The following is a 22,453-nucleotide window of genomic DNA, read 5'->3' as shown; positions in this document are numbered from 1 at the left end:
CCCGTATACGGGAATAAAAAGGCGTTAGCTGATTTTGATTTTTTTTTGATTTGATTCATCACTTGAAATCTCTTGGACATCATTAGTATAATTCTCATTGAATACTTCGGCTGGTTTAGTTATGAAGAAGTCAGTAATAAGACCTTGCTTACCACTATGCTGCAATTTTTTATTAAGTTCATAATACGGAGCTAAACAAATATCCAGTTGTCTCGTGAATTTTCTGGAGCACCCCATTGAGGGATTATTATGCGTAAAATAACTTCCTAACTTTCTTGCCAAGTCCAATCCTTCTGCTAATTTCTTTAAACTGAATTATTTAACGGATTCATCACAATCAGAATCTTCGGCAGAACTTTCCTCTCCATTTGGTTCGACGTCATCTATTAATTGTACCAGTTCCTTCTCGTTTAAATCTGTTTTCCCATTAATTAATTCACTAATTTTGTTTTCAAACATATCGCAAAAGCCCTCTAAGTTGCCATTACTATAAAAATAAATGTTTACATAAAAAAAGCATTACATATTGTATGTAACTCACCAGAAAATAGTGTTCAGCTTGAGATTAACACAGTTATGATTTTTAATGATTTCCTGGCAAAAAAACGAAGGCAAATTTCAACAATAAACACTTTATATGGTAAACAATTGACGTGCATGCGTGCTAAAGGGTATTTTCTCTAATATAAATTTGCTTCTTATAACTACATGCACGATACGGGTAGACGCAAATTTAACGAAGATAAAATTTGATTTTTAAGTCGCACGGTGAAAAATATATAAAAAGATAAAGGGTTACTACAATTTGTAGACCGCGTTGTATAAGTACTGCATTATACGAGGGTTATCTGTATTATAAAATGTAACCAGTTTACCACAGCAAGACCTCTCCTTAAGAAACTCCATGTAGCTCTCTAGAAGGATTTCTCTTCTCATCAATCCAAGTTAGTATTCTATCTCTAATCACCCTCTTTAGTAAGTCACTGGTATCTAGCTGGCCTATAATGCAATAGTGTCTTGGCTTTTCCCTTATACAGTGCCACAATTCTGATGTTTTCTGTTATCAAACTCTTGTTGAACAACAGTTAACAGCACTACCAGCTGTGAACACTAACAGATCACAAACTAAGTTCGTGATCTATTTTGAATTAACCTATTCTATCAAGATTCATCTTCCTCCTATCTACCAGGCTCTGCAATGGGCCACTCTCAATCTAATTTATTCTGATGGTCAGTATTCCAAGTACATGACATTACCATGGTTACTCTTCTCTGGACACCTTCCAAAACATTGCTTTTTAGCAATGTTTTGGAAGGTGTCTTTTGCAGACAGGTCCAATGATTATAAGTTTGTAAAGTTTGTTATACAGCTGAGTATATTTCTATATAATCATTTACCAGATCTCCCATCCCCCAAAAGAGTATGAACTTTTAAAATTCTTAGATTAACTTTACCCATTATCAACAAATGCAGGTTTCATACCTACATTATTTCCACAGTTAATTATAATTAAAATATGCTAAATTCTAATATCACCCAACCTGAATATCTTTAGATAAAATTTTTAACATACAATTTTTAGCACTAATTTACCATAACAACTGGTAATAAATCAAAGAAACTTCTTTTTTTGATTGAAAAGTTGATGTTATCAATCTTTCTATTCTTCCATGGAACTTTAATACATGCACACAAGCTAGCTTCATTGCAGCAATGCAAGAATTACAGTATTGTCCTTCAACACTAGTTGTGGCATTCAAGGTCATGAAATAATGCATGAATATCAGTGACTTCAGAAAAGTAAGGTCAGGTACATTAAACTGTTTAATGGTATTTATCATGCAGTAAACACTTTCTTAAGTAATGATATTCTCGTTACAGTGATGAATGCAAAATGATGTATTACATGCATATGCACTCTTTTTGGAAATCATTATTATTATTCCATTTCCTTCACAATGAAATGAATGTGAAGGGAAGAACCACAATCAGTTTAGAAGAAATCTTCATTTTTGTTGTACTGAGGTATTTTGTACAATAGTTCAACTTGCTCTTCAAAATTTCTTGTATAACTGTTGTATACTATTTTAGGGCAGTTAATTCATTATCATATGTTTTTTCTTTCATGTGGCATTAAAAGTTAGTCCAAATGTTTGAATCTGCTGTTTTTAAATTCCAAATACTTTTCTGAGAAATTCCATACAATAGAGTAAGCATAACCTTTATAGTTATTTCTTGTTTATTGTTAATGTGTTTTTTTTCTTTCTAATATCTTTATTACTTTGCATTATATCTATTTTTAATCAGGATATCTTCAAATATGTTCTAAGTGTTTGTTTACATAACTTGAGATGCATAAGACTATCTATGAAAAAATGTCTTTTAAGGTATATATTATACCTCAGGGTGCTCTATAAATGAAAGTAAACATTATAAACCCTGGTCACAAATGGACACCAAAATACCTGAAAACTTTTCTGGTATCGATGCTTTGATATTAATGTTTGATGGAAAAAACACATCTAAAAATAATAATAATATTATTATTATTATTCGTGACACCTCCAAGGAGTCCGAAGACTCATTGCAGGAGGACACCTACCATACAACTGTCTCCACCACTACACCAAACCTCTACTATCAATCATCTCCATCAACGGCATCTACCATCCACCACCACCACAACTAGCATTTTTTTGTCTGTAAATTGTGTGTTCCAAAGGGCCGATTTGTCTGTATGCGGGATGAAAAACCCGAATTTCCGGGAGAACCCCCCCCCCCGCCCTGCTAATTAACTAAATTTATTTAGCTAATTAAATTATAAGCCAATATTGTCTTTGTCACCAAGGCATATTCATGAATGCATAAAATACTAAGCACATACACACAAGCATACCAGCAGCAAGGCAAACACATACTGATTTCAAAAAGCTAGTTTCCACAATCCTGACTAGTGCCATTTATGGGTATAGTGATGGAATCTTGCTCATGGCCTCCCAATGATAAGTCTCCCAGATTTTGGGCAGTATGATACAGCTGAATTTGTTTAGGTTTGGAGAATTTTGTAGTGCTGTGGTGTATTCCAGAAACAGCCTCTCTGATTATCTGTTTCTGAATTGGTTCTGAATCCAAATTGTTAGACAGCATTCAGTTTATTCACTATTCTTCTAAAATCCTTGCCATAAGAATGCATGAAATTTTTTCTGAGGCACTACAGGGGATACAAATTGATTTTTTTTTTGGGGGGGGGGGGGTTGGATAGGCAGAGAGCTCTGTTGATTTAGTGAAGGAGGAAGCCACTGGCTTAGAACATGTTATGAATGTGACTGAATTCAGTGGAGAGGGTAGTGCCATCTGCTCAGATCGCACTACCCTCTCCACTGAATTCAGTCACATTCATAACATGTTCTAAGCCAGTGGCTTCCTCCTTCACTAAATCAACAGAGCTCTCTGCCTATCCAACCCCCCCCTCCCCCCAAAAAAAATCAATTTGTATCCCCTGTAGTGCCTCAGAAAAAATTTCATGCATTCTTAGATATCAATTTCATGCATTCTATGATATCAAAACCTTAGCTAATAGAGCTAAGGTTTTGATATCATACTGCTGAGATGGGTGGTAGTTTGATAAGTGATGGATATATCTTTTAGCCTGAATAGGTTTTCTGTAGACAGAAAAGGATAAGGCTCTATTGGGAAGATGGGCAAATAGGGTTAAGGAAGGTCAGAGAGTTACTGTTTTTCTTTTCAAAATTTCACAATATCCATCCAATCAGAGTACAGGAGTGACTTCTGCAGAGATAGGCAAAAAGAAATCTAATAGGTGCTCACACATTTTTCATTAAAATGCACTATTTCATTACCGAAATGCATAATTAAAAAAAAAAAAAAAAGGAACAGTCCTATGCTGCTCAAAGCTCAAGCTATCCTATTTTATTTTGTTAGAAACTGCTACATCGCATCTCATTATTATGTGACACCTCCAAGGAGTCCAAGCATTCTTCATGGGAGGGCACCCTACTTCACTCTGCTACACACACATCTAACCATCTCCCCTACTACTTAACTGATGCCATTATACAAAATTAACAATATAAATAAAGATAATGTTAATAAAATTATTTTTATTCAAAACTAAATATAAACATACCACCTCAAGTTAACTTTTCTACTTTGAGATATGAAATATATCCAGGCTTAAAATAAAACTTCTAAAATTCTTGCTAAAAACAATGATAACCTGGTAAAACTCTGCCATCTCTGTAGAGACCAGCTAGCTCACCTTCAGTTCAAAACCCTAATAAAGCAATCTAACATCAGCCTCTAATTAAATATTTATATTTATACAGGCAAACTCCAACTTGCAAACTTAATGCATTCTTGGAAACGTGTCTGTTTTTTTCATAAGATATGCTGTTAAATTTTTAATGCATTTCTGAAATAAATTATCTTAGTACAAAGAAAGTAAAAATGAATAATTTGAAAATAACTTATTCTAATTAATTAAACATGATACTCTTTCTGGTTCTTTTGTTTAAAGAAATATATACTTGTCAGTACATGACTAATATGAAATTATTTTTGTATTGATTAATTATTTTTACAATAAAAGTTTATTGTAAAATTGAAAATAATTGAAAAGAACTAATTTTTTTTACTGTTTTTTTCATTTCTTCATATATTTGTTTGTAGCAAGCCCACTCTCTAACAACACCTTTGCAGTGTACAAAAAACTTAGTTTAAGTTTTTTACAAAAAGCATTAGTTTTTTTATTTTTATTATTCTGAATCCAAATTGTTAAACAGTGTTCCATTTCTTAGTTGATACTTCCTTTTTACAAATAACTGCAGTGGGTATAATCACAATTTGTTTGTTTCTTAAAATTATTGTTGTTGGTAAAACGACTAACATTATAAACAGAACCAGTTGAAGCAAGCACTTTACCATTTTCAGATTAACTTAATTATGCCCACTTTAGTTTCTATTGAACTCAAATGAATTTTTTTTTTTGCCACTTTTAGCACATTCACAATCACTATGTTTCCATATTTCAAGGGTACAGCATTCTTTTTTATTTACTCTTTAAATACACACACACACACACACTATTAACATGTGGAATATACTCAAAAACTGAATCACTTTAGCAGAAAGGGGAAGGAATTACTGGACTAAGCATTTTCCATTGTGCATCAGAAAACATCAGTGAACTTCAAGCACCATAAGATGTTCATAAGCATGATGTTCTGTGTTCAGATCATGATGATCTGAATCTGGAGTTGCAGTTTATTAGTTTACAAAATGTTAAAAAATATGAATTGTTCATATCATGAAAGTTTGTAATTAAAGGTTTGTTTGTACTTAACCCCCCCCCCACACACACACGCACACACCCATTATCATTATTATTAGTGGAAAACATAAAGTTCCCGACTATTCCAGAATGAAATTTTAGTGAAAAATAATAAAGATTCATTCTCATATGAATTTTAAATTTCTGTCATTCATTTACTCTACAATTATATTTTGAATTTGAAGCACCTGAACAAACTTACCTTAATCTTTCTTAAGTCAACTGGTTTCTTAATAACTTCATAATAATCAGGAAGTTCTCGTCTTGATGGCAACTGAAGAAATGCACCACTTAAAACTCGACTATCACTAAATATTTAAAAGTTATAATAACAATTCTGAGTCAATAAACATTTCAAATATGCAGATATTTATAATAGTGATTCAATATCAATGAAAAGTTCAGAAACTATAGTAAATTGGTATGAAGGATGTGTTAAATACTGAAAAACAAGGAAGAATCATATTCTCATACCATCTGCATATTTGTTGACTGTTTACAGCACTTTAGAAAACAGGAGTAGGAAGGATGTTTCAACACACCGATGTGAGAGTAATCGACAGATTTTTTATCCTACTTTATGTTGATTGTGGAAAACTGCCACTTACATTTCATTATCAGCTAATAGTTTTTTAATAATTTTGAAATTATATAAGAACCTGAAAGGCTCTTATATAATTTCAATAGTACGATTATTCTTGCTTCAGCAAAATTACCAATACCTAATATTACTCCTTATGATAAGAAAGCTAGCTGCAATTTACGGAACAACAAAGACATTATAATAACCAAAGCCGATAAAGGAAATTCAACGGTCATTCTCAACTCGAAAGATTACTTTAATAAGATTAACTTGTTACTAGCAGACAGTTCCACTTACCAAGTCTTAGATAAAAATCCCATCATGAGTAATTATCTGGAGACTAACGCTCTTATCCGCAATATGACCGGTTGGTCGGATGAACTAAAAAAACAACTTAAATCCTTACATCCTATTACTCCACACCTTTATGGGGCACCCCAAGATTCACAAAGAAAACGTACCTCTTTGTCCAATAGTTGATGGAAGATCCTCACCTACGTACTTACTAGCAAAGCATCTGGCAAATTTAATGAAAGAACAATTAGACACACAGAGACCTACATTAAAAACTCAACAATTTGTGGAAAGAATCAAGAGTATCAAAATATCAGAAATGGACATTATGGCTAGTCTTGATGTAGTGTCCTTATTCACTAATGTACCGATCGTAGAGGTGGTCAACATTCTTAAAGATCTCTTCCCTCAAGACATCACACAGTTGTTTCATCATTGCCTGAAATCAAATTTCTTCAAAGTAAACAACATAGTATACAAACAATTGGAAGGTCTAGCCATGGGTAGCCCCCTGTCACCACCATGTGCTGCAGACCTTTTTATGGAAAAACTTGAAAAGGATATTCTTTCCACCATTTCACCAAAACCGTCAATTTGGTGGAGACATGTCGATGACATGTTCATCATCTGGAAGGATATCATAGAAAACCTTCTCGTGTTTCTTAATAAAATCAACTTACTATACAATAAGATCAAATTCACTATGGAACTGGAGAAGAACAAAGAACTACCTTTTCTTGACATCCTTGTGAGGAGAGAAGATAACAATATCCACCTGTTCATTTACAAGAAACCCACAGATACAGGTAGATATCTACATTATTCGTCTAACCATCATAGATCACAAAAACACAGCATCATTCATATGCTCTGTAATAGAGCCTTAAAGTCTATTTCGAAAGAAGATGTACAGAGAGAACTGTTACTAATAGTTAACACTCTATCTCTGAATGGATATCCTTCTAACATTTTAAACAAATTGCTATTAAAAGACAACCTCCAACAACATGTTACGGTGTCCCAATATGTGTCCACAGCTGTCATTCCATATATTAATTCAGTTTCCACAAAATTGGCAAGAATGTTAAAAGCTCATAACATCAGAGTGGTTTTTAAACCAACTACCATGATCAGACAAATCTTAAGCTCACCCAAAGATGAGGTACCTTTCTTCAAATTTCCTGAAGTATATGAAATTCCATGCACGTGTGGCCTTTCTTTCATTGGTCAGACTTCTAGAAGTTTTGAAATAAGACAGAAGGAACATGTGGGGGATGTCAATCACAATAGAATCATTACATCTGGTTTAGCTCATCATTTCTCAACATCAAATCACGTTATAGATTGGAAAAACAGTTCTATGGCTTACATCAAGAATGACTACAGACACAGAACTTTCAAAGAAGCAGCTGTGGTGCTAAGCACAGGCAATAATTTAAATAGAAATCAAGGTACTATTCTTAAAGACATATGGAAAAATCTCATCATTTCTCTCAGTTTAACAGAACTACAATATGCAAAAAACTACACAACACGTGGTCATGTACTGGATTCTGACTGAGGCATTCGAACGCATGCACGCCATCAAACACGAATTATCAAATGTAACAGCCTAGCAGTTACTAAAGTGTATGTTTTACATGTAACTTGATGCATTTGTTTTCACACCAGTACAGCTTTGAAAATGCTAGACAGTGGCTAGTGAAACTTGTTGGCTCTTTGTATATTTTATCATTATATCTTATGGTCTTTTAGCAATAAAAGTTCTTAATACTTTGAGATTATTAACAACAAACCTTCATGGAGTCAATAGCCTCAGCATGGAAGGTCTCCCTCAACCAGCAACAGATTCCACTTCATAAAATATACTTAATATTACAACTTTCAAGAATGCTTGAAACTTCACTACTCACCCATGTACAATCCCATCTACATTATTGCAGTAAAATTCCTTCACTGACTTGAAGGTCTCTACTATTACCTCTTTTCTACCTGTCCACTAAAATCTGAAATTAAAATTTCCCCAGCCTCTAATCATAGCCCATATTCTATGGAACTTCATCATTATAATGAGAACTACATGACCAAATCTGCATGCACACAACAGTCCAGGTGTGGTGTGACTGAGGATTTGGGCAGAGAGATTCTCATTAAAAAATAAAAAACAAAAATAAATAAATAATAATATTTTTTTTAAATAAATCACAAACTTTCCTGAAACACACATTATCCCATATACAGACATACACTTAATGCATTTTAAAGTTCAGTAACTCACACTTAATGAGATTAAAATGGACTCCACTCATCAGCCTGAACTATAAGTCTATGTACATCTTCTCAAAGAGACTTACCATCAGCATAACTACTCATAACTCTTCAAACTTTTCATGAACAAAAACCTAAAATCTGCTGTCATTCAAAATGAAATATATTTAACACCTAGATTGAATAGTAATGACCAAGATTAAAATCATGTGGCATGCCACTTTTTCGGAACACTATCCCCTCTCCTATGCACAGCTTGCTGGGTGACATCTGATACTCTCCAATTCATCTGACTAATCTATTATCCATTTCCTGCAACTTGACTGTACACTGATTTGACAGGTAGCAATCTATTAATTTTCTTCAAAAGTATATGCCTAGATGCACACTCAATATGAGTCTACATCTGGACATTCATACTTTTCAAAAAAGTATAATTCTGAAGCAAGATCACCTACCTTTACTAAATCATGTCAATCATACAATCTCCCAAATATCTTGGCAAAAATTACAGTTATATAGACTAGTCAATAACTGGAGACATCCATCTTAGGGCACTTGCCTTCCCCTCTTTTGGAAGCTCCCCCCCCCAAAAAAAAAAATTAACAACCAGGTCAAAGTTACAGTAGTGAAAGAACTTGCTTGGATTTCCTGTAACCTGACTCTCTTTTTTGGGGGGGGAGGGAGTCTAGACTATTGAGGTGATTGAGGAAAGTAATGTGTCTAGGCCATGAGACCAAATAGAAAACATATCTACATATTGAAAAAATTGGCAAAGGGGGAGGGGATTGAGAGGGGAGATCCCACAAAGGTACTCTTAATCTGTCATAATTTTGTTCTTCCAAGCAATATAACAGGAATGGATAGCAAAGGAAAAGAGATCTGTGGTATCAAGAAGAAAAAACTTTTTATTGAAAGAAAAACAGTGCTGTGATCAAAGTTCACTAGGATATCAGTATTATTAACAATTAGATTGAAAATCTAATTAAAATTAAAATATCAACCAAATTAATAATATTCTAGCCTTTTTAAACACCTTGGTCACCTGCTTACCTAATGGTAATCTGTCCTTTAAGAAAACTCAATCACACAAGCAGATACATTCGCAAACTTTCTTATCAGAGCCTATAACCTTTGTTCCAGTGAAGTCTCTCTTCCAGCAGAACTCAATCATATATAGCACACTTTATCTAAAGGCTAGAGTTCCCACAAAAAAAAAAAAATAAAATAAAATAAAACCTTCCTCAAATCCACGGTCTTCTCTTCAGAAAGATTTTAGCAATGCTATCACTATTCCCTATGTTTGAGGCACACAAGAAAAAAATAGCTAGAATCTTAAAGAAATACAATCTTTGCATAACTTTCAAACTCAACTTAAAACTAGCTACCCTTATCCACTCCACTAAAGACAAGCCCTCTTCTCTCTCAGTTCCTTGTTCCTGCATGTTGACCTACTATGGATAGACAGGAAGCTCAGCTACCATCCCAACTATCACAACTGCAGTTGTGACTATGATTAATCAGGGCTTGTGGACCATGTTTTGGATACGGCTCACAGAATAACTGTAAAAAGACTACCATGCTTCATTGCAGCAAATCTGGAAGAGAAAGACTGTTTTTAGAATTTGCTGCAGATCTTAAAAATCAGCCTAATTTGGATAAATATGGTTGCATAAACCTTTCTAAGATGTGGGAAACTAATACTTCGAGATCCAAGTTTACATCCTAGGCTACTGACAGGTGTCCACAGAGGGCACTCCAACAAGTTAGGATTCTAGTCGTTCATCCATGTGTTTCAATTACTTACGTGCTGCCTTTGTGCATGTGCATGTGTTACAAGTCTTATATTGTACTCCCTCATGATGTCTCTGTAAGTGAGATGAAATATTAGAAAAATTATATATTTTTAATCCTTCCCCAGTGCTCTTTCACTCCATTAAACTAACAAGATGAATACTTAATTTCACATGGTTACTCCATTTCACTCCTTTATTATTATTTTGTCTGACTCTTGGTATATGGTTATACTCCATTCCATTTCTAATTCAGATGTGTTTTAACCAATTTCTCATGCTCTGTGAACCTCTTTTTTTCTGGCAGCTCATCATTTCATGGTACAGTAATTTGACTGAAACAGTTTCCATAATCACTAATCACTAATAATAATAAAAGTAATAATTTCAGTTATATCCTTTTTTGACAACATTTCTCTCAAGTGATTATCACGACTTAGTAGGTGGCAATGATAATTTACAATTATATCACAAAATCCAATGCTCTGAAACTTCATGTTGCTTCCACCACATGCTCCATAAAGCATGTATACTGCAGATACCTCAAATATTAACTTTGCTGCTTGTATGCACATTCTCTTCATTCCAATCAGTATTACATAATTAAATATCAAACACTAAGCTTATCCTCTTTATTTGCCCAAGCAATTTATATCGTCATTTTGTAATTCAACCTCAAGCCAAATAGCCTCAAAAGTAGTGCATGTTCCTCTACCAACATTAATAATACTCTTCTTCTCTACCTCTTTTCTCCTCCTGTTCTTTCAACACTACCTCTTATACAGACCAAACTGGTTGGTCAGTAGAATAGTGTCTCTGCTCGCCAATCAACAGATTGTAGTTTTGAAATTCACTGCAGAAATGTCTGTGGAAATCTTTAGGTGGTATATGCTGGTCATCATCTCCTTGCTCACTGAATTTTAAGCCCATCCATGATAATAAATATACTGTAGGTTACCAACAATTTGTGCGTGGGACAGGAATAAGAAGTTTTTAAACACACTTGGTTGTCAACTTATGACTGACTTCCGTTATGGCTGACAGGTCGTAAGTCGATCTGGTCATATGTCGGCCATATATTTATTAACAGCATTCTTTAACCTTTCTAATCTCTTTATTAACTTTATAATTTATTTTTATAATCTTTTAAATTTATAATTATGTATATTGTACATAATGTGAAAAATAATACTGTACTATACACACAAAAATACAATCTAAAATTAATGTAAAAATTAATACAAATGAAATTTACAAAATCAATTTTTAATCTTTGCTTGGTTGTGGATCATCAGGGTCATGTTTTTGGGTTGAGGTAGGAGATGTTCTCTTGATGAGGAACATGCTGAGTTTTGTTTGAACAGGTTGTTTCTTTTTTTCTTCATATATCTCACGATAACAACGAACAGCGATGCTGTGTATCGTGAGATATATGAAAGCATGATTTATGAGATTATGAGAATGAGAATTTATGAGATCATGAATTATGAGAGCAGATCTCCTGTTGATCAGCAGCGAAAGAATAGCTGAGTAACTTCAAGGTAGAAGTTACTCAGCTGTAGGAGTTGAGAACTAATGGTTTTTCTCTATCACTTTAGATAGGACGGTAGTTAGATGACTGATTTGTCACCCTTCTTAGGAATGGGTTGAATATATGCCACTTTCCATGCTTTGGGATATATATATCAGTGGAGTAAGAGAATATGTACGGGTGGCATAGGATAGAAGTTAGTTCAAGTGCACAGATCTTCACAACAATTGGAGGAATGACATCAGAGCCAGGAAACCTTTTTGTGTGTAATTCAGATAATAGGTTCCTGATCTCTTTCTGACAAAAGGATATAGGGGACATTGTATGTTGAGCACTAGATTGTGGTCAGAATTACCCAGTTAGCTCACTACATTCACTATGTATTTGGAAGGGTCCTTATTTCACAATCTAGCAACTCCTCTATGTCTTCTATTACACATTCTAATTTAAGATTTTTTGCAAGTTTAACTATTTTTTCTGTAATCACTTCCAGTTCCTCTCCTTTTTCAAATCCTTCAAATGTATTCGCATAACATTTTAGACCCTTTTTCCAAATTCCCAACATACAATTCTTTGTTACACATTCCCATGCGGTCGAAATATTCTTGATATACTGAAGAATGTTGTACTGCTTCCAAATGTCTCGCAAAGATAAATCAGCATCAGAATCTATCGCTTCGATGGCTTGTGCGAATGTCGTTCTGAGGTAGTGAGCCTTGAATGCTGAAATAGCACCCTGATCCATGGGTTGAATGAGAGCAGTTGTGTTAGTTGGCATAAAAACCACTCTAACATCATGTTGAAGGTTGTCCAGATGAGGACGACCTTCAACATGATGGTGGCCAGGGGCATTATCCATAATCAATAAAATCTTGAAAGGGATACCTCTCTCCACACAATATTCATGAGCCTGGGGAATAAAGCAATTCATGAACCAGTCTTCGAACAATGCTTGAGTCATCCAAGCTTTAAGGTTTGAACAGTAGTAAACGGGCAGTGTGTGCTTGTTGATGTGCTTAAATGCACGAGGGTTTTCTGAATGATAAATGAGAAAAGGCTTAAGCTTAAAACCCGCGGCATTTCCACCAAGCAACAAAGTCAACCGATCCTTAAAAGCTTTGAATCCTGGCATCCTTTTTGCTTCTTGGTGTATGTACGTACGATTAGGCATGCATGCGTTTCCATTGCAAGCCGGTTTCATCTACGTTAAATATTTGTTCCGGTAAATAACCTTCTTTTTTAATTAAAGAGTCGAAACTATCAACGAATTTTTGGACTTCATCTTCATCTGCACTTCCTGCTTCTCCTGTGAAACGTACATTATGCAAAGCAAATCTTTTTTTTAAAACGCTTAAACCATCCAGTACTAGCCTGAAAATCTTCTGCGTAATCGTCTCTCCGGCGCATGATTTTAAACTCTGAAACAGACTTCTAACCTTCACTCTCACTGTGCAAAGGCTCATGGGTGAATTTTTCTGTATTAAATCTTCCATCCACATAAACAACAATTTCTTCATTTCATGGATGGGTCCCTGTCGTTGTTTGGTTAAAATTGTAGACTTCATAGGTGCGGAACCTTTCACAGCTTCCCGAATTCTTTCTTTGTCCTTAAGTATCGTCGATACCATGAAATGTGATAACTTCAAGTCATGTGTTATCGTATTCACTTTCTTTTCATCTTCATACTTATGGATAACTTTCATTTTACACTCTAAATCAATAGTTTTCCTTAACTTCTTAGCTAGCGTATCTGTAGATGAAGGCATTTTCTTTTTACTAGACATTTTATGGGTAGTATTTCAGTAGAATTTTGATTAATACACCATATGCAACAGATGCTTGAAAGCGACTGAGTGTATGTGAGAGATAGTTATCGTACGATAACTATCGTATCCCATAGTTATCATACGTGCAGCTGCCTGATTTATTGTTAATTTATTCATTAATTTATTATTATTTTTTTTTTTTTGTGGTCATAAGTCAATGACCAAGTGTATGACAATAATATTTGGCCATGCCAACTCAATTAATGCCACAAAAATAGCACTCTTATTTCTATTATATATTAGATTTATTTGGTTGTAATAATTTAAAAATGAAAACCATCTAGTTTCGCCACAGATATTTGTGGGTTCTTCTGAGTTAGGATGAACAAAAAAAAAATAAAATACAATAAAGGGCTATAACATGATATGAAAATTTTAAATGGAAACCATGCAGAGCATGGGAGCTGGCATGGGTTAGTTATTGTTCAATGATGTGTGCAAAATAGTAGGCAGAAAAGTTGAAGACGTATGGAAAGATCTAATGAGCAATTTCCAAATATCACACACGATCATCCTTTGGTTCCTATTGAGTGTGCCTTGTGAATGGAAGTTGTCCTCTATAAGCTCTCATCCCATTCAATGTTATGATGCATGTGGAAGACAATGACAGCTTCACTGCTTGTAGCATAGAATCTACTATGGTCATCTGTTCACAAGGCACACCCAATAGGAACCAAGGGATGATCCTGGGTATATATGGAAATCACTCAGATCTTTTCACACGTCAGCCAACTATCTTGCACACATCACTGAACAACAGCTAACCTGTGCCAGTTCCCACACTCCACATGATTTCCTTTTCAACTTATATTGTAACAGTTCTTTTATTGTATTTTTGTTCTTCCTAACCCAGAAGAAGCCACAAGTATCTGAGACAACTAGTTGATTTTCATTTTATATTATTAAGGCCAAATAAACCAAATGTTTGTAATTGATTTTTACAGTCAAGAGTTCAGATATTCATCACCCTTATTTCTAATTCTCCTTGCATTAACATAAGTCACTGAAGTCATGTTTATTAATCACTTTAGTTGCTCTCTCTCTCTGCTCTCATTTCTCTGTTCCTATTGTTCCTCCACTCTGCCCTGCCATAATCCTTTTCTCATCCTTGTAACTACTTTTGTCTATGTTTACTATACCTGTTTTATAATACTCAGTTTCTTTATAATTCTTTTCCACACTTACTTTATCCTGCCTCTCAGATGACAATTGTTCTAAACCCATTAAAATTGGATTACTCTTGGCCATCTCATTTCTTTTAAAACTGCTACATGCATTTATGAACTGGAAGCTTTTTCCTTGCAAAACTGTTAAATACCTAGTAAACATACTAAGTACATTCCCTGCCGCAACAACAACTTCCTCAAAACATCTTTTATCTCACCTTTTTTGGTCATTTCTGGCCATAACCACCTCTAATTACGATGATTCCTTTCATGCAAAGTGTTATTTGTCTCACTGTGTCGCCAAGAAAATATTTCTTAATTTGGTTCCTTTTCTTTAGTGTCACACAGTGATCAGCATTCATTTCAGTAAATTATGGAGACTATAGTGCAACCACAGAAGCGAGAGCTATTGTTGGCAGACTGCCAAGAAGAGTCAATTCATGCTGAAGGGGAGAAAGAAATAAGGTGATGTACGAATTGGTCACCAACACACGAAATCACGTGCTTTATACGTAAAATTTTCCAACTGTTATACAAGCAAAATAGTCATAGCTTATTTTGACTTTCATATTAAGGTCATCATCTGGAGTATACATACATATACTTATTTGAACATACTCCAGATCAGGGGTTCCCAACCTTTTTGTTTCCTAGAGCACATTCTAAAATACCGACAGGGCGACGGGCACCATCTATTTTTTCAAGCAAATTTTTTGAATTCGTTTGTTAAATGAATACATACAAAGTTTACATTATAATCAAATGTTTTATTACTTAAAAGTTTACATTATATAAAAATGTAAATATATATATGTAAGTTAGTGTGATCTTTGGCATTGCATTTCATTGGCCAGTGCTTCATAATTAGGAGAATATGATGATATTCCAGTTCTTAAACTGGAATGAACAACTTCGAATGCGCGTCTACTTTACATTGTATGCGTTTAATACTCGTCATGTGTCATTAACACATGCGTCATATAGCATGCCATGAATTGTTGCGTGATTATTTCAAACTATACGACACACGGTTGAACAGCGGCGGGCACACACAAATTGGTCGACGGGCGCCATGGTGCCCACGGGCATAGGGTTGGGAACCCCTGCTCCAGATGATGACTTTAATATTTGAAATTTGAAATTTGAAATTTGAAGGTTGAAATGTTGAAAAATTAACTTTACTAGCTGTTGGCGGAGTGGTCCAAATCCGACCATAGCCAAGGATGTCAGTGATTGTATTCAGGTGGAGGTATGAATTTCAGTGCCTGATGCAAGACCAAATTCCCATTTACTGGAAGTCCAGAGTGGCTTGAAATAGTTTCAAGTTTGGTCTCTAGTTGTGCTTCCTAAGGGCACATACTAATAGGTAGCCTTATTACAAGCCAACTTAGTACTAGTGCAAGACTACCAAGGAAAAGGGAAAAAAAAGACTCAGAAGCAGAGTGAAGAATATGCAAAGGAAATTATAGTCAGAAAAAGAAGAAAAATGAAAAGAGATGGGAATTCCTGCCGCTTTTCATTCTTGTTGGAGTGGGAACCTTGCATTAACCATTCTGGGAGGTCCCCATCCCAACCAGAAAGAGGTGCTTTTCATGTAAAGCACCTCTGTTGCTTTTTGTTACATGAACAGGATTTACATAAGTGTGGTGGCAGCGGATAAATTTCTTATGTTCTTCTGTATAGATGGTAATAGGTATTTAAGCATATTTTTCATGTAGTACTGTCGTATCCTGTACACCCCTTGAGGGTACATGGCAGGAATTTGATGATGATGATGATGCATATACATAGATCTAGAAGTTAAACGAACACTTTATATGCACCTAGAAGGAGTAAGAAACTGGGCTTTTGGGGACAGATCAAGTTGTAATTGCTTAATACTGGAGAATCTATATAATGAAAAGGGAAAAAAAATTGCTGAGTGACTATGCTTTCAGATTATAGGTTTTTCGATTACAATCCCATCAACTACCAAGGGGGTGGGGGACGTTAAATGGATTATTCAAAAAAAAGTAACCTCCTGAAAATTAACTAAAAAACACAAACCTTTTAGTTCCCACCCCAGTTATCAAAAATCCATAAACCAAAGAACTCTCGCTGAATCACAATAAATGCAAATGATCTTTCCTCTTTCAGATTATTCTCTGCCCCCCCCCCACCGACAATACTTTTACTTACATAAAAATCCAACCCATTTCAATTCCATAATGTGATATTTTTGATGGTCAGTTTTAACATCACTGCTCTCTTCCAGTAGTCCTTACTGTCACATTATAACTTAAAAAAAGAACAACTCTACATCATCAATTTCTTGATATATATCCTGAAGAGATGTTTAGGTTACTATGACAATGCTACATGATTAAGTTTACATTATTATTAATCTCCTATCAACAATTTCCCTCCAAATCATTCTATTACTTGTAAGTACTCCAATATTGTTATATCTAACATTTCATGCTTAAGCATTTCTGAATGAATCAATCCAACTAGATCTTGGTCTTCCTCTGGGTTACCTTCCTGCAATCTTGACATTAAACACCCGTTTTGCTAACTTTTCCTCACCCATTCTGTTTAAGTGACCATACCACCTTAGATTAGCTCTGTTTACACATTCATAATTCTAATAATGTTAACTTCCTTTCTAATATCTTCATTTTTAATATGGTTCTGCCATTGATGCCATCTGTTCACTCCCCTAATTTTTCTCAGAATTCTCATATCTTTGATCTCGATTGAGTGCTTTATTTCTAACCCAACACTCAGATCCAAAATTTAAGTGGTTTCAATTTTGTATATGGCTAGTTTGGTGATTTGGCTAATTTCTCTTATTTCATATAAACTTATTCAACTGGCTTCCTGCCAATACCAGCTTTGATTATTCCATTGTCTATTTTCAAGTTAAATTTTTTTATCTTCACTAAAAACTGTACCTAAATAGTATCTAAGTTTTCCATGTTCATGCTTATTTTCATAGTTTTGCTTTTTGTTACAGCTGTTCTGCAGTTTAGTTAGGGAAGCCAGGAGAATTGCACTGGATATGTTTAGGATTGCAACATCATCTACATAAAGCAAAGAGAAAAGTAATATCTCCAATTCTAATATCAGGTTTAATGCCACTTTCTTTCATAACGCAATCCATATAGATGATGTGCATCCTTGTTACCCCTGATTTTACAAAACATCTTCCTATATTTCCTTCATTTCTAACTGCAAACTTACAACATAAAGAAAGCTGTGTATTGCTCTGCACAATGTTTATCCCATTTCCAAATCTACAAAACTTAAGTACAGATCCATGTCGCATGCCCATTATTTCTCAACTATGTCATTAAATGAAAATATGATCTTGATGACCTCTAGTTGGCCTGAATCCACTTGTTCTTCTCCAATTTTCTCAACCTCTTTTCAAGTATGCTTGCATAAATCTTACCTAGAACACTTAGTAGAGAAATTTCCCTGTAATTCTCACATTCAGCTTTATTCCCTTTTTTATAGATGGGAACTATGAGGGCTCTACTAAAATCATCTGTAATTTGAACTTTTGACCATTCTCTGAATTATGCTGTGTAGCCACTGCATCCTTTATACTTCCATATTTGAGAATTTATGCTCAAACATCATCTACTCCAACTGCATTTTGACATTTCACGTGTTTGATGGCTTTTTCTACATCAAGCATTGATATATGCTCCTGTTTGCATTCTTCTTGAATTTTCTACTACTGTTCTGTCACTCCTTGTTTTGTTTAACAAGGAGCAACAGGAGAGGTTAGTCTTTCAAACTAATTTCTCCAGACATCTAAGATATCCGGTATCCTCAGTTTTCATGTCTTTTTTTTTTCATCTTTGATTCCTTTTACAGCATTCATTCTTCATTTCTAAACTTTTTCAATAGTTTCCAAAACATTTTTGCCACTTTCTGATATTTATTTTTTATAATTCTTACTAGTCTTCCCATGACTTTTGTTTCACTACATTTACACGGTTTTTTTTCTCAATTATTTTAAGGCATCTGCCGACTTATTTGATAAGAATTTTCTGTATGCTTTTTTCTTATGCACAACTGCTTCTCTAATATATTGTGTCTGCTATGGTGTTCTTCTTTTTCTTATGATTCTTGTATTTGAAACTGTTTCGTTTTTTTGATGAAAGTTTTTCCACATGGTTATACTATAAATTAAAGATGCCAAGAAACTTGTTCTTCTACAAGTTTCTCAACTCCTTTCAAGTATGCTTGCATAAATCTTACCTGGAACACTTAGTAGAGAAATTCTTCTGTAATTCTCACATTCAGCTTTATTCCCTTTTTTATAGATGGGAATAATGAGGGCACTAATCATCCATAATTTGAACTTTTGCCCATTCTATGAATTATGCTGTGTAGCCACTACATCCTTTATACTACCATATTGAGAATTTCTGCTCAAGCATCATCTACTCCAACTGCATTTTGACATTTCAAGTGGTTGATGGCTTTTTCTACATCAAGTATTGATATGTGCTCCTGTTTGCATTCTTCTTGAAATTTATACTGCTGTTCACTCCTTGTTTCATTTAACAGTCTTTCAAACTAATTTCTTAAATCCTTTATCCAAGTATAAGCAAACAAAGTTTGCACATGAAATAACTACATGACTGGACAACTCGTATATAGAGATTAATGACTTCACATCACTTGCCTTAGTATCCCGTAAAGCAAAGCACATATCCTTGCAGACATGTATAATGCTATGCATAATGGGAAGGACCACTACCCAGAAGTGATACCAAGATTGAAGTTATGCCGAAGTCACATTTCCATATACAAGTAGCCAAAAGGATACCACACCTTATTACTAAAATACTCTGGATCTTGAAAGATTTTCCACTTGGTTGTACTATAAATTAAAGATGCCAAGAAATTATATTTTTGGTTTAATCCTTCATCCAAGTATATCCCATAATGCATAGAATTATACATGCTCGCAAGGATATAAGCTTTGCTTTATGGGATACTAAGGCAATTGATGTGAAGTCATTTACCTCTATATACAAGTTGCCCATTCATGAAGTTACTTCACAAGCAACTATGTTTGCTTACACCTGGATAAAGGATTAAACCAAAAATATGATTTGTTGGCATCTTCAAATTTATAGTATAACTAAGTGAATTGAAAAATTTTCAATATCTATATCCAATCCAGAGTATGCTAGTAATAAGGTATGACATCTTTTGACTAGTATATTGGAAACATGACTTCTGCATTACTTCAACCTTGTTATCTCTTCTGGGTCTGGCTCCCACTGATGAGACCTGAAATAAAGCTTGAGACCGGTCTGGGTAGTCACCTTCCCATAATGCACAGCATTACACATGTCCACAAGAATAATATGTGCTTTGCATTATTTAATACTAAAGGAAGTGATGTAAAGTCATTAGTCCCTATATACGAGTTGCACAGCCATGAAGTTACTTCATATGCCAACTTTGTTTGCTTACACTTGGATAAAGGATTAAACCAAGAATATAATTTCTTAGCATCTTTAACTTATTGTTTCATTTTTCTTCAATAATGTTTGTATAGTTCAGTTTACAGTTTACCTGGAAAAGCTGCTCACCTTTAATTATTTTTAAAACTTTCTTATATACTACTTTTCAAGGTGATATTGTTTTATCAGTATTTTGTTGAGCATTTCACTTTTATAAAAGTATCATGTCACTTCAAATTGGAAAATCAAACTTTCATCCAAGTAGTTATTCATTTTGTTGCAATGTATCCATCATACTGATTTAAAGCAACATTCTTTGCCAATTTCTTTTTTAACAACGATGCTAATTTAACCATAATGATGTTATTAATTATGTAGTGCACAGTTATTTGTCAAATGAAAGTTATTTGGCAAATAAATCAACGCTTATCCTTCCTAAATTATTTCATTACATAACTTGTAATATAACACAAGTTAATATAACACATTAACTTGTGTTATATCATATGTAATATCATGAGAAACTTCGAATGTTTTAATAGAAAGATTTTCCTGTCGAGGCTGAGATGTATCGATGTGCAGGAGTAGGATCGCAATGGTTGGCACCGGTAACAGAAGAGTGGCAATGAGATATTTTATCAAAATTATCACACTGAAAGAAGGTACATAGCAATGAATTTGCCAATGGTGCCAGTAATTAAACTATGCTACCATCGATAGGTATTTCATTTACAAACAGCCACTGCTGGAAAAAATAAAATAACACAAGACAAAAATTACTTATTTTTTTGGTATGCTTTTTAAAAGCATGCCTGCTTATGAATGCAGCAAATTAATCAGCACAACCACACAAAGTTATTTACAGTATTCACTATAGGACAACGGACATGTCATTTTCTTTTTTCTGTGCAGATGGAACGACCATGGATTGCTCCTGAAATCACAAGATGTTTCCATCTGTGGGTTCCAGCAGCACTGGCATAGCACAATATACACTGTATCCAAATCCGAAGGCCCAACACTATAAATTAAAGATGTCAAGAAATTATATTCTTGGTTTCATTTATTATCCAAGAAAGCAAACAAAGTTTGCACGTGAAGTCACTTCATGACCTGGGCTACTTGTATATAGAGACTAATGACTTCACATCAATTGTGAAGTCATTAGTCTTACTGGTATCTTATTACTGGTATTAATTACTGGTATCTTATAATGCAACACACATATCCTTATGGACATGTATAATGTTAGCATTATGGGAAGGGCCACTACCTAGACCAGTTTCGACCTTTATTGAAGTCTCATTAGTGGGAAGCAGACCCAGAAATGATACTAGAAGTTACTTCTGGTATCACTTCTGGGTCTAATCTCTAATCCAGAGTATTTTAGTAATAAGGTGTGTCACCTTTTGACTACTTATGCATGGAAATATGACTGTTGCATTACTTCAACCTTGGCATCACTTCTGGGTCTGGCTCCCACTGATGAGATCTCAACAAATGTTGAAACTGGTTTGGGTAGTGGCCCTTCCCATAATGCATAGCATTATACATGTCTGTAAGGATATGAGAATTGCATTATGGGATGCTAAGGCAAATGATGTGAAGTATTAGCCTCTATGTAGAAGTAGGGTTCAACAAGATAAAAGGCAAAAGGCTGTGCTAAGTAAATTGTTTTTGAAGGAAGCTCTTTTCGTGAAGGAATAAACTTGGATGTCTTGTAATGTCTCAAAGACATCATCGAGATGATTTTAGGCAGGGAAGAATTATTGATATTGCCAGAGAGTTTGGAATCTCACATAGCATTGTATCCAGGCTCTGGGAAGCATTTCAAAACCAATGGAATGTGTTCTAGACATTTGCTAAGAGGTCGGCGTTGCTCTACCACGAAGTATGAATACAGATTTTTATATCTGTAAACAGAATTAGCGGAGTTCATTAGAGAATTAGAGGGGGATAAATAAGTGAAAACAGAATTAGAGGAATTCATTCCTTATGTTTAAAGTTATTAACAACGAACATTTCACTTTCCTTCATTTATGTGTTGTGCTTAAACACCATTCACCTTAAACATATGGAATGTCTGAATTTCAACCCAGATGTTATTGCTGACAAGGAAGGTATGAGAAGTTAAATTGGTTGTTATGGAAATCCTTCAATTCTGTTAGCA

The 22,453-nt window shown here is 34.4% G+C and overlaps 1 protein-coding gene across 6 annotated transcripts in view; it reads right to left on the bottom strand.

Moving 5' to 3' along the window:
* Positions 1 to 22,453, bottom strand: part of brm (ATP-dependent helicase brm) — a 677,861-nt gene that overhangs the window by 127,549 nt on the left and 527,859 nt on the right. For all 6 annotated transcript variants that reach the window (XM_090410652.1, XM_090410651.1, XM_090410655.1 and 3 more), the window contains one exon: positions 5,554 to 5,659. In XM_090410652.1, the coding sequence (XP_090266778.1) occupies positions 5,554 to 5,659 (106 nt within the window). The remainder of the gene's footprint in view (positions 1 to 5,553; positions 5,660 to 22,453) is intronic.

Source organism: Typopeltis vanoorti, chromosome 20 (genome assembly GCF_054136105.1).
Source record: "Typopeltis vanoorti isolate ZY-2024b chromosome 20, IOZ_Tvanoo_1.0, whole genome shotgun sequence".
NCBI classification, from domain to species: domain Eukaryota; kingdom Metazoa; phylum Arthropoda; class Arachnida; order Uropygi; family Thelyphonidae; genus Typopeltis; species Typopeltis vanoorti.
This window is presented reverse-complemented; position numbering and strand designations above follow the sequence as displayed.